The 12,853-nt window shown below is 44.2% G+C and overlaps 1 protein-coding gene across 3 annotated transcripts in view; it reads right to left on the reverse strand.

Moving 5' to 3' along the window:
- Positions 1-11,719, reverse strand: part of SVEP1 (sushi, von Willebrand factor type A, EGF and pentraxin domain containing 1) — a 538,231-nt gene extending 526,512 nt beyond the window's left edge. For all 3 annotated transcript variants that reach the window (XM_030193745.1, XM_030193746.1, XM_030193744.1), the window contains exon 1: positions 10,230-11,719. In XM_030193745.1, the coding sequence (XP_030049605.1) occupies positions 10,230-10,772 (543 nt within the window). In that variant the 5' untranslated portion in view covers positions 10,773-11,719. The remainder of the gene's footprint in view (positions 1-10,229) is intronic.
- Positions 11,720-12,853: the final 1,134 nt, after the last annotated feature.

Here is a 12,853-nt window from a genome sequence, read left to right on the forward strand (position 1 = left end):
AGAAAAATAAAATTAATTGAAGGGTCTCTTGGCTTTTTTTGTTGGCCATAAAAAAACAATACACTACAAACAGCTGTTCATCTCAAGCACTAGGCTGTCAGATTTACTTAAGCAATCAAATACTTGAACTTGCAACTTGGAGCTATGTGGAATTGAACAAAAGGCGACTGGAATAGATAAGTTTTGCTAAAACAAGAAAATAAAAGGGAAACATTGCAGCTTGGCTTAATTGCTGACCTTTGCTCTGGAAACATGATAAGTTCAAACACATGTATCATAATGATACTCAGCCACTGAGAAATTTAAAAACAGAAATTCTGAAAGAAAATGACATCCTCCTTATACTGTGCAGCATTTCAACCATACAAACTGCAAACAGTAATGTTCAACCCAATGTTAGTTCAAAATGTAATTGTTGTCATGTCTATCTTCCAGACACGTTTTTTCTGTGAGGACCTGCACAATAATCTTCTAAAACTTGCTTCGTTTTCTCTCCTGTAACTGGAGTGGAAGGGGAACTTTCTAGTTATCCGATCCTTGTGCTGTTTCTTAGAAAATTACCGCTGCCCTCTCCTCGTCCTAGTGCTTCTTTTTATAGTATTCCTGCAAAGACCGCTGCTGGGACAATGCTATAATGATGGCAGCTAGAGGTGTTAACTACAGGATAAAATATTGACCAAATTTTGGTGAGACGAACAGTGGCTCTCTGTGTCTGCTCTATGTAATCAAACCAAAGCATTCACTTTGATGTTCTGACTTATGAAAATTCATTCAGAAAAGCTAAGTTGTTTATTCATAATGGAAGCTCTCTGTAGAGAGCCGGGTATCAGTGACACAAATAACTGAGCTCATCCGATGGGCTGACTGTCAAGTTCTCTCAGAGGTCAGGTTTTTCAAGCATGCACTGGGATTCCCACATTATTGCCTCCAGGTAAGTCTCAGTAGTATAGTGGAAACGCTTGGAAATCTAATTTGAAAATAGGAGACAGGCGGGAATGTATGGATGATTTATCCCACTGTCTACAGCAGTGTTTCCCAAGTCAAGTCCTGGATCTTCTCCACTGCTTCTGCTGCTTCTCCAAACCAGCAGCAGCAGCAGTGGCAAAACACCACAAGTTGGTCGCAAGGCCGCAGTCTCTGTACAGGCGGCTGCCAGTCCTGCCCTCTCCGACATTACTTCCTGTTCCAGGATAGAGCCAACAATCATGTGTTGGCCCTGTGGTCAACTTGTGCTGTTTTGCCGCTGCTGGTCTGGAGAAGCAGTAGCTGTGATGGGGGTGTCCGGTGGTGGATGGGTGGGGGGGAGTTTGAGACATAGAGAGAAGGGAGATACTAATGGAAGCATAGGAGCCAGCTCTGAACTTGATGTGTATACACTGCTTCCATTATATGCAAATCTCTTTCATGCATATTCATTGTGGATATCCTGAAAACCTGACTGGCAAGGGGTACTCCAGGACCAGATTCGGGAAACACTGGTCTACAGAGACCTGTCAGTACGTGCAAGCAATCTAACTTTCACTACTGACAAGCAGCTTTAAATTAGTCAACAAAGTGGTCTTCCAACCTTAGGACTGGATGGAATGAGAGTCCAAAAAAAAATTAGTTCTTACCTGATAATTTTCTTTCCTTTAGTCCCAAAGGATTAATCCATACTTGTGGGTTGTGCCCATCTACCAGCAGGTGGAGATAGCAAATTAAAACTTTGCCACATAAGGCTGCTGTACACTAGGTTCCATTCAGTATTCAGATAGCCAAGCAGTAAGACATTAATTGAAAGAAATAGAACTCCTACCTCTTTAACAAATTTTTATAAACTTTGAAAAACAAACACTAACCGTGTGCCAAAGAAACAAGAAAATCAACAAATAACCCAACAAAACAGAAGGCGAAGGGTGAGATCTGGACTAATCGTTCGAGACTAGAGGAAAGAAAATTATCGGGTAAGAACTCATTTTTCCTTCCTTGGGAGTCTTTTTACCAAACAACGTGGCAGCCCTACAAATTTCAACTACAAAAACAGTACAGGCTTCTGCAAGGGAAGCACATAGCACCCTTGTAGAATGAGCCTTAAGATGGATGGGAGTTCTTTTCCCTGCTAACAAACAGGCTGAAGAGATAGTGTGCTTTAACCAACGAGTTATAGTCGCTTTAGAAGCGCATAAACCCTTTTTTGATCCCAAAAGAAGAATGAAAAGATGAACTGAGCACCTAAAATCATTAGTGACCTTTAAATAGAAACATAGAAACATGACAGCAGACAAGGAACAAATGGCCCATCCAGTCTGCCCATCCTCATTAACCACTATCTCTCTCTTTCCTTAAGAGATCCCAAATGCCTGTCCCACACTTTCTTAAATTCAGACACCACCCTTATCTCCACCACCTCCACCAGAAGGCTATTCCACGAGTCCACCATCCATCCTTTCCATATAAAAGTATTTCCTTAGATTACTCCTGAGCCTATACTGTCTTAACGTCATCCTATGCTCAGAGTTTTCCTTCATTTGAAAAAGGGGTACTGCCTGCTCAGGCCTCAGCACTGGCACCCTGCAAGGTACCAATGTTAATGATCTGAGCACCAGCATCAGTAGAGCCTCATTGAGGGGCTGGGGCTGCTCTGCTGAAGGCATACGCGCCCTAGACATCAAAGCAGGAGTGCCCACAGCAACTGCACCAGTTCTTCTTGGAGCATGCACCAGAATCGCTCATCAAGGGTGGGAGCCAGTGTGGAGGCAGCCTGCAAAGTCATTGGTACTGAACCGGTGACATGGACCTGGCCACTCAATGACTAGCACACCAGCACCTCATCCAAAGAGGGGGAGCGCTCGTCTCAATGCCGGCACTTCTCAGGTATCGGAAAGTGCGATGCCCCGGTGCTCCCAACACCGTGCATCAAGGAGGACCAATGCTTATGCTTCCTAGACTTCCCCCCCAATGCATAAAGCTTTGATCCCCCAGTGTTGAGGACGCCGCCGAATCCAAGCATCTTCCCAGTATCAGGTCCGATGCTGACCAGTCCGGGGGCCTGCTAACAGTGCCCAGTGTCGAGGCAGGTGGAAACCCACTCGATGCCAGTGCACTCCTAGTGGTTACCGGTGTCGGAGCAGCCATGGAGGTTGATGTTACCGGTGCCAAAGACGATGGTCCGGCCTTTGAAAAGTCAAAAAGCTTCTCCTGTTAAGCCAACTGCAATCTCTTTGTCCTTGCCTGCATTTTGAAGACAAAGATCACAAACAGAGAGGTCATGGTTTGGCCCAAGTCACCCAATGCACAAGTTGTGCAGGTCTGTGAGAGAAATAATGTGGTGGCACTGAGCACACCATTTGAAGCCACTGGGAGTCTTCTGGGACATCAAAAAAATAATTTTGGCCAAATTAAACTACTACTACTATTTAGTATTTCTATAACGCTACAAAGCGTACGCAGCGCTGCACAAACATAGAAGACAGTCCCTGCTCAAAGAGCTTACAATCTAGTAGACAAAAAATAAAGCAAAAAAATCAATTAATGTGTAGAGGAAAGAGGAGAGGAGGGTAGGTGGAGGCGAGTGGATACAAGTGGTTACGAGTCAAAAGCAATGTTAAAGAGGTGGGCTTTCAATCTAGATTTAAAGATGGTCAAGGATGGGGCAAGACGTAGGGGCTCAGGAAGTCTATTCCAGGCGTAGGGCGCAGCAAGACAGAAGGCGTGAAGTCTGGAGTTGGCAGTAGTGGAGAAGGGAACAGATAAGAAGGATTTATCCATGGAGCGGAGTGCACGGGAAGGGGTGTAGGGAAGGACGAGTGTGGAGAGATACTGGGGAGCAGCAGAGTGAGTACATTTATAGTTTAGTAGAAGAAGTTTGAACAGGATGCGAAAACGGATAGGGAGCCAGTGAAGCGACTTGAGGAGAGGGGCAGTATGAGTAAAGCGACCCTGGTGGAAGACGAGATGGGCAGCAGAGTTTTGAACCGACTGGAGAGGGGAGAGGTGACTAAGTGGGAGGCCAGCAAGAAGCAGATTGCAGTAGTCCAAACGAGAGGTGACAAGGGTGTGGATGAGGGTATTGGTGGAGTGCTCAGAAAGAAAGGGGCGGATTTCCTTAGATTATTCCTGAGCCTATACTGTCTTAACCTCATCCTATGCTCAGAGTTTTCCTTCATTTGAAAAAGGGGTACTGCCTGCTCAGGCCTCAGCACTGGCACCCTGCAAGGTACCAATGTTAATGATCTGAGCACCAGCATCAGTAGAGCCTCATTGAGGGGCTGGGGCTGCTCCGCTGAGAGCATAAGCGCCCTAGACACCAAACTCCTCAATCTTGAACGTAAAAAAGGAGATCATTCAGATTGAGGTCAGGGCTGCAGCCTAATTGTGCAGCCACTCACGAGAAATAAAGGAAACTAAAAAAAATGCCCAAAAAACTGTTGAAAAATACGAGGAAGGGGAAAAACAGGAGAAATTAATTAAAGGGAGAAAATTACCTGCTAGGGAAGGCACTCGCAAAAGCAAAACAATTCTTAAGAAATGCAGCGTGAGAAGACTACAAAACGCATCCTCTCTCAACTCCACAGGAAAAAAAAAAAGAGACTGAGGAACCCACGCTCAAGTGTCAGGCGGGAAGGCACCAACGCATGGGTGGTGGAACACTGGTAGAACTTTCTTCAGTTCTAGCGATTCAACATCCACACCGGGGCTCCGTTTACATTTTTACAACCCTGACAGCAAACCATTGCTGGTTGGCCATGGCTAATTTGTTCTGTCCTTACTATTATTTTTAAAAATATTTTGCTTCAAGTTCAAAGACTGCATGATGCACTATGTCTGGTCATTTTGGGGGCAGCTATCCAAAGCTTAGGAGCCCTTTTACTAAAGTGCAGTACGTTTTTGCACTTACTGCACTTTAATAGCAAAAATAAGGGCGTTTTAATTGCAAAGGCTGTGCTGTAATTGTTGGGGGCTTGTTCCTCTGCAGCTACCATACTAAAATACGCTTTACCATGCATTAGGGCTGTGTCACGTGTGTGAATGTTTCCTTGTCTGTGCTCACCTTGCTCTCTGGTGGCCAGAACCGGTGGCTGCTATGGACTGTCACCCGTTCCAGACTTCAGCCCAGTCCGGTCCGGATCTTCCGGGCTGCCAGACTTGCTTCTCGTTTGTGCCTGAACAGCAGCAGTAGCTGCCTTGTGATTCCTGCAGCTCAACTTCAGCAGCTGATGGGCTTTATTAGTCACCTGGAAACTTCTGTGTTTGCCTTTGCATTGTCTAAAGTCCCTGGTTTGTGGGTGCTTTGTTGCACTTCTGCCTAGTCTGTTTTTTTTTTGTTTGAGTTTCTTGTCCAGTTCTAGTTAGTCTGTGTGTAGTTTAGCTTAGGTTTATTGCTTATTTCTTAGTCTTGTCTCTGGTTTGTATTCCTGGTCTAGTTTCTGTTTGTCTGTGTCTCTTGTTTAGTGGCTGCTCTGCAGCTTTCAGTCCTGTCTCTTGTCTGTCAGTATTTGTACCCCCCTGTTTCAGTGGCTGCTTGGCAGCTTTCAGTTCCTGTCCTTTAGCTTGTCCATTTTCCTGCTTTGTGTAGTATTGTCTGTCTGTGAGTCCTAGCCCAGTTTCCTGCCTTGCTGCCCATGTATATTCCTTTCCCCTCTGACCCTCAGTCTCTGTTCAGCCTAGTTGGTGTTCAGTTCCTGCCCTGTCTGGTAAGTCCTGCCGGCCGCCTGCACCCAAGGGACTCAACTCCTGAGGAACGGCGGTCAAGTGCAGGTGAAGTCTAGCTGTTTCTGTCAGAGTTCTGCCTTGTCTCTGGTGTGGGGTGGTTTTGCCTGCCACTGCTGCTCCACGGCAGTGGCCCAAGGGCTCACGAACCTAGTTTCTGCCTTGAAAACCTGACAGGCCGTTTGCAATTACTGCAGGTGCACTAAATGTCTCCTCTTGAGGAAGCAGGAAGTGCACTCACACTATCTGCAAAAGTGACAGTGCATGGTAAGTATCATGTGCTAACTACAGTGTCCAATCCATGCCCATAACCTGTCACCTAACACATACAGTTAAGGAGCAAATTAGAGCACAGTATCATGCCACCGTGTTAACAATTTCCATGCTTGTGTGCTAATTCCCGTGATATCTACTTCATTCAGTTTAATACTACTACTACTACTTAACATTTCTAAAGCGCTACTAGAGTTACTAAAAGGGCCTTAGTCAGATTTAGTGCATGTTAAAACAAAAGGCATGGTATTCAAAGCTCGTTATCCAGTTAGCACCATATGCTACCTGGATAACTAGCACTTGGGCTTCAGTCAGGGATTTTCAGTGACTTTATCCAGATAATGATGCTGGAAATCGTGTCTAACCACCTCAGGACTATTCATGAAATGCTGGGGTGGTCCAGGGGTGGAACCAAGGCAGAGCCAGAAATTATCCAGGTACCATCAATATTCAGCGCCAGTACCCATATAACTATCTAGGCAAGTTAAGACAACAAAAGTACCAGTGCTGAATATTAGCACTACCCGGATAACTTCCAGCAGCTGCCTTATACTCACTGGTATCCAGCACTGAATATCTGGAAATAAATTTAAACACCATGGCCAGTGTTTGAACTCAATGATGATCACAGTGTTTAAATATCAGGGGGAGAGAGGGGTTGAATTTGTGTTTCTAATTGTCTGCGATCCAGGGTTCATAACCAGACAGCCAAAATAATGCACATGCTTTCCCTTGCTAAACAAACTAGTGTGTGCAGTAAACGGATGTTTTGAGGGTGAAGCAACACTAAGCCATTTTCATGCATATGCAGCCAGAATAGCAAATAAACGGCCTGTTATAAAATTTCAACCATCACTTTGATGTGATGGTATGTACTTTGCCAGTAGGTGCGTACAGAAGCAGAGTTTGGGTGCAGCATGTGCAAAGTTCATAAGTACATGTTTTTAGAATATGATAGCTTACACAAATTTAATCTAGGCATAAGAATTGTCTGTGCCTGCAGTGTAGGTGTGATTTCTACCACTTACATTAATATTTAAGACAAATAAGCATCTAGGAGTCTTTACAAAATAGCGCCTACGTAGGTACTTACTTGCCCTCAGACTAGCTGCCCCCTTATAAAATACCCTTCACACGAACATACTTGTACACAGAAGTATATCCAAACCTCAGGTTTGGGGGGTGAAGGCACAAAATTATGCCTCCCCTCACCCCCAAACAACCCCACAAACCTGAGCTGGCAGCAATCCCAAACCCTGCCAGCGGAAGCCCTTCTTCAGCCGAAGCCTGGTGCTTTTCTTGGGCCACTACCATGCAAGGTCCCCACCCCTGCATGTGCTCGCTTTTCACAAAACTGAGCATACATGAGACAGGCTTGCTTTCTGCACAAGCTCGGGGGGGGGGGGGGGGGCCTCCCTCGCGCATGCTGTGTCACAAAAAACAAGAATGTGCTGGAAGCAACACTGCAGAAGTAGCCCAGGAAATGTGGCAGGCTTCAGCTGGAGGCCTGCTTCCACAGGTGGACCTGGGGGACCCCCGCCAGCCAAAGCAGAAGACATTGCCTCAATTCTCTGGGGACCCCCTGTGGCTATGCCACTGCTTGTACATACAATATGACAGGTACACTTGGAACAGTTTGTGTGATGTGGTGAGATTTCCTTACATAAACAGGTGAGGATAAGTATAATTTTTCACTGGTGATTTGTGGGTTGGTTTAGTACCATCTTTGTGGAGCTCATTACTACTTAACAGAAGATCAGAAGCAAGCCTATCATTTTTCAAAGAACTACTGAAAATATGGCTTTCTGAAACAGCCTTCCTAACAAGATGTACTCCCTGCCCACCTTTCCCCTAGTGCAATCACAGTTTGAGCACATTCAGTGTGAAGTTCTGGGTCCTCTATTACAGAAAAACCTACGGAACTACAAAAGATACAGAAAAGGGCAACCAAAATGCTAAAGGGGATGGAACAGCTTCCCTATGAAGGATAACCAGGTTAGGGCTCTTTAGCACAGAGAAGACAGATGAAAGAAGTTATGATAAGCTGTTATAAAATCATGAGTAGAGTGGTATAGGTAAACTGAAAATGTCTGCTTACCCTTCACCATTTTTTAATGTTGTCACTACTCTCTCTCCTTTCCTTTACCTTGTTTGTTTTTTAATCACGTCCCTCAATCTGCTAGCAATTTAAATGATGGAAATATATACCATTTTTTAAAAAGTATAATCAGTCAATTGGTTAAAATGTAGTTAACACCTCATTAAGGGATCTTTTTACTAAAGTTTAGCACACGCTAATAGATATTGGCATACACTAACCCCCAAATTCTATATATTGTGCCTTAATTTCCGCGTGGAAATTGAAGTGTATTCTATAACAATGCGCGTAACATAATTGGTTAACTAGTTAATCAGCGCTGTCAATTGGATGTTAACAAGTATCAGCACTAATTGGCATTAATTACGATTTACGTGCACAACTCGCTAAGCGTATTCTGTAATATGATGATGCACGTAAATTCCAAGTTGCATAGCTGAAAAGGTGACATGATTATGGGCGTGGAATGGGCGTTTCTAAAATCTATGCACGTTATTTAAGAATATACCCACTCTGCGCCTAATACAGGCGTCGGGATTTACGCCAAGTAAAACATGGCCTAAATGGACACGACCAAATTTGGTCACACAGAGAGGTGCTCGGCATATTCTATATACCACGCAGAAATGTAAGCCTATTAAATTTTGGCATATTTTACAGAATATGCCTAGGTGTATTTTTTTCCATATGGATTTTTCAGATGCCATATATAGAATCTAGCCCTAGGTGTACATGGTCCATAAATATAAACTAGGAGGCACAACATTTAGCATGCTAAGCTTTAGTAAAAGAGCCCCTATGTCTGGTATCTTAAAACTGAGCAAAACTAAAATCAAAATAGGAGTGTTGGCTGTAGTGTTCCATTGAACTCCAGTTTCTACCACAAACGACCATGTAATAAGAGAGCAGGCTGTGTTTGTTCTGGATGGATTTTGTAATGTGGGCAGGGAGAGTAAGAATCAAAGGTACAAACAAGGCCATGTTAAATGCTGACCATACTAGAACCACCCATTTTCCTCATCAGTTCTCAAGGTAAATAAGAAGTGCTTCTCCCTGTCCGTTATCTTTTTTAATCTTTCAAAGTTCCTCTGTTCTCCTCTTTAGGAGGGAAATTTGTAATTTATTCTAATATAAGACTATTTTCCCTACTTCTCTCTCCAGAAAGGTTCCCAATTCTGATACATCTTCAAGGGAATGAACTGAATTAAATTTAATTTCAAAATCTAAAACATTTTACTTTCACTGTCCAAGGCAGTGTACAAAAGCATGAATAAGCATCCTAATCATAGAAAAAAAAACCCCCCACATTAGAATATGTCACCAAGTGCTATTTTTCAACTTACCGAACCAATATATTTTTAAACATTTCATTTGGAAAATCTGCTGGCTTGTCACAGAGTTTTGTAAAACCTTATCGAAGACCTTTTGATTTTTGCTACATCACCTTAGCTCTTCAACTTTATTTTGCTCAATATAGAAGACATTTTAGCTATTGATCATAATGTATGGTGGAATACAGTTTTGTCATACTACTAAATGTGAAGCTGTAGCTGCTGAAGCGAGCCTCTCAACCACATTCAATCCTATCAGATTGCACCTCATGTAATGTTAAGTTTGTGATTTCTGTTATCTGTTGCTTAAATTCAAATAAAATGTTTAAAAAAAAGGAATATGCCACCATGACAATCCCACAAATAAGTCTCATAATCACACTTTAAACAGCTGGATCTCACAAAGTATTCCAAAAATCCCACCTTGAAACCAAAACACCTCCCAATGCTAAAACTTTTGAACCAAACTAAACAGACATACGGTACCCCTCAAAAAGATCATAGTAGATTATTATTATTATTAGCATTTGTATAGCGCTACCAGACGCACCCAGCCCTGATACAAAGAGACAGTCCCTGCTCAAAAGAGCTTACAATCTAAAAATAATACAGACAGACAAGACAGTTACGGGTGAGGGAAGTAATGGGTGAGATGAGAAGGAAGGAAGGAAGGGGCAAGGGGAGGGATAAGATAAGATAATAACGACAGATACTATACTACACCACCCCTCTTCTTTTTCATCTTAATTTCATCCCCAACGTCCTCCTGTCTAAGGAGCCCTGAAAGAATGGAATGCACCACCTGAGCACAAAAAAAAAAGGGGGGGGGTGAGACTTACCGCCGCCTGCTGGAAAGCGCCCTTGGTGTAGGTTCCGCCCCCCTTGTAGGTGATGGCGGGGATCTCGCGGTTAAGCAGCGAGCACTTGTGCTGCTGGGGCTTGCTGCTCGAGATGTAGTCCACGCGGGCCAGCACGTGGCTCTTGGAGGAGAAGGTGACGATGGCGACGCGCGTGGCCGAGGGCACGACGGGGAAGTCGGAGAGCAGCTTCTTGACGAAGCGGAGCTCGCTGAGGAAATTGGCGGGCCCCACGCTCGACGACTCGTCCACCAGGAAGACCAGGTCCAGGCTGGCGCTCCTCTCGCGCAGCTTGCGCACGTTGCGCTTGAAGTACTGGCCCAGCTTCTCCACTTTGCTGTCGGTGCTGTCGAGCGGCTGCTGCTGCCTCCTGGGCTCCGCGGACCGGAGAGCGTGCGACTGCGAGGAGGAGCTCGGACTCCCCTTCCTGCTGGACAGAGGGATCTGCTGGAAGCCTGCTGCAGAGCTCCAGCAAGAAACCAGGGAGACGCAGGCGGCGCAGCACAGGCACAGTGGGAGCCACATTGCCCCCCACTATCGTCTCACCTGCAGTGCTGCCGTGAAGGGAATGCGGTGATTTTGCAGGGTTTGGGGGGAATCTCTCTCTTTTTGATCTTTAACGAAGTCTGATCAGTGAGTTAAGTTTGTTGGAACGGTCTTGTGTCCAACCTGCAGTTTGTCCCCCCTTTTTCCTTTTTTTGTGATCCTTTCAGGCAAGACAGCTGCACGCCTTAGTGGGAGACTCCTTCCAGCCGGGCTGCAAATTAAACGATACTTTCCCCTCTCTTCTGCCCTCTTTTAAACCGTAAAAACTCTGAGGGGAAGGGAACAGTCACGGTGAGTTTCTCCTTCCTTGCTCTCTCGTATCCCTCCTCCTTCTCCTTTTCTTCAATCTGGCTGAGTTGCTGAGATTCCATGTCACCAGAGCTCCGTGTCTGTCAAACTGTCAACAATCCCCCTCCCCCCCGCCTAAAAAAAAATCCATCAGCACCAAAAGCTCTGATTGATCCCATATGTCTGGCAGGAGCTGCAGAGGCTTTCTTGGGAGATGAAGCCAGATACCAGGAGTGCCATTGTAATTGGAAACACTTTGTATTAGAATAACATACACCGGGGGTGGTAAGAGGACGTTCCATTCAACCTTTAACACAGTCACCTTTTGATTTCAGAAGTTTTGTATAACTTTTCCATAGAGTATCACGAGAAAGATGTGTGTGTCTGTTTTCATTCCAATGGCAGATGCACAAAGAATGAACTAATCTTTAACTGAGGATATTGTGTTTGCAATTGGGTATCTCAAACTAAAAGACATGTGTGCCAATGCTGAAAACCTAATGCCGGCGCTAGAGGCGATTGTGCTAACAGATACAGGGCGTTAATGTGCACAGAACGTTCAAAGGCTGTAGGGCAGGAAACAATGTGCACACCAAAGAACAGTGCAAATTGTATTTAAACGTAGTCAAACGGATGTTAATGAAGTTCTCCTCTCTCCCTACATTCCTTCCTTTGGGTAAATCTGTCTTATCTGCATCCTTCTCCTCCATTGCTAACTCCAGACTCTGTACCTTTTATCTTGCTGCACCATATGCCTGGAATAGACGTCCTGAGCTGCTAGGTCAAGCTCCATCTGTGGCCGTCTTCAAATCTAAGCTAAAAGCCCACCTTTTTGATGCTGCTTTTAACTCCTAACCTATATTCACTTGTTCAGAACCCTTATTTTATCATCCTCACTTTAATATTCCCTTTTCTCTTGTTTGTCCTGTTTGTCCTAATTAGATTGTAAGCTCTGTCGAACAGGGACTGTCTCTTCATGTTCAAGTGTACAGCGCTGCATACGGCTAGTAGCGCTATAGAATTGATAAGTAGTAGTAGTGTTTTGGTATTCCTTCCCAGTGCTCAGAAAACAGTGCTGCAATGCACGGAGGGATTTCATGGCTTCTGATGCCTAAAATTTACACCAGGTCTGGGCCGCAGTTAGGGTTCAGGAGAAGACTGTTGCTAAACTTTTACCAATTAAAAATGCAAATTTGTCTTCTTTTACAAATAAAGAAAATAAGGTATATGTTCCAGAGCGAAACCAAAAGTAGAAGCGTATTTGATCCTTTTGCTCAGCTTATATTGTCCTTGCCACAATTCATGTCAGCATACAATTTGAAAGGCACGTCATGAGTGCTGCTTGTATTGCTTTAAATAATAATAATTTTTTAAAATGCAGGATAAAACATCTTACTGTGAAAAGGGCATGTGGACATATAAGTTACCCCACCCTCCATGCTCAATAGTCATGCGCATATTATCTACCATACTAGAAAGAAAACTCCTGGAAGAGAAGTGCCTCTTTTTATATTGATCGCGTCTTCTCAGCGTGTTTTCAAAAATTTGTTGAGCGCATTTTATGACTAGAATAGACTTGCTGAGCCAATACGTCAAGCTCCATAGCTGGCCGTCTTCAAATCTAGGCTAAAAGCCGACCTTTTTGATGCTGTTTTTAACTCCTAACCCCTATTCACTTGTTCAGTACCAATGTCTATTTTATCATTCCCACCTCAGTAATTCCCTTATCCCTTGTCCTGATTAGATTGTAAGCTCTATCAAGCAGGTACTGT

Source organism: Microcaecilia unicolor, chromosome 2 (assembly GCF_901765095.1).
Source record: "Microcaecilia unicolor chromosome 2, aMicUni1.1, whole genome shotgun sequence".
Taxonomy (NCBI): domain Eukaryota; kingdom Metazoa; phylum Chordata; class Amphibia; order Gymnophiona; family Siphonopidae; genus Microcaecilia; species Microcaecilia unicolor.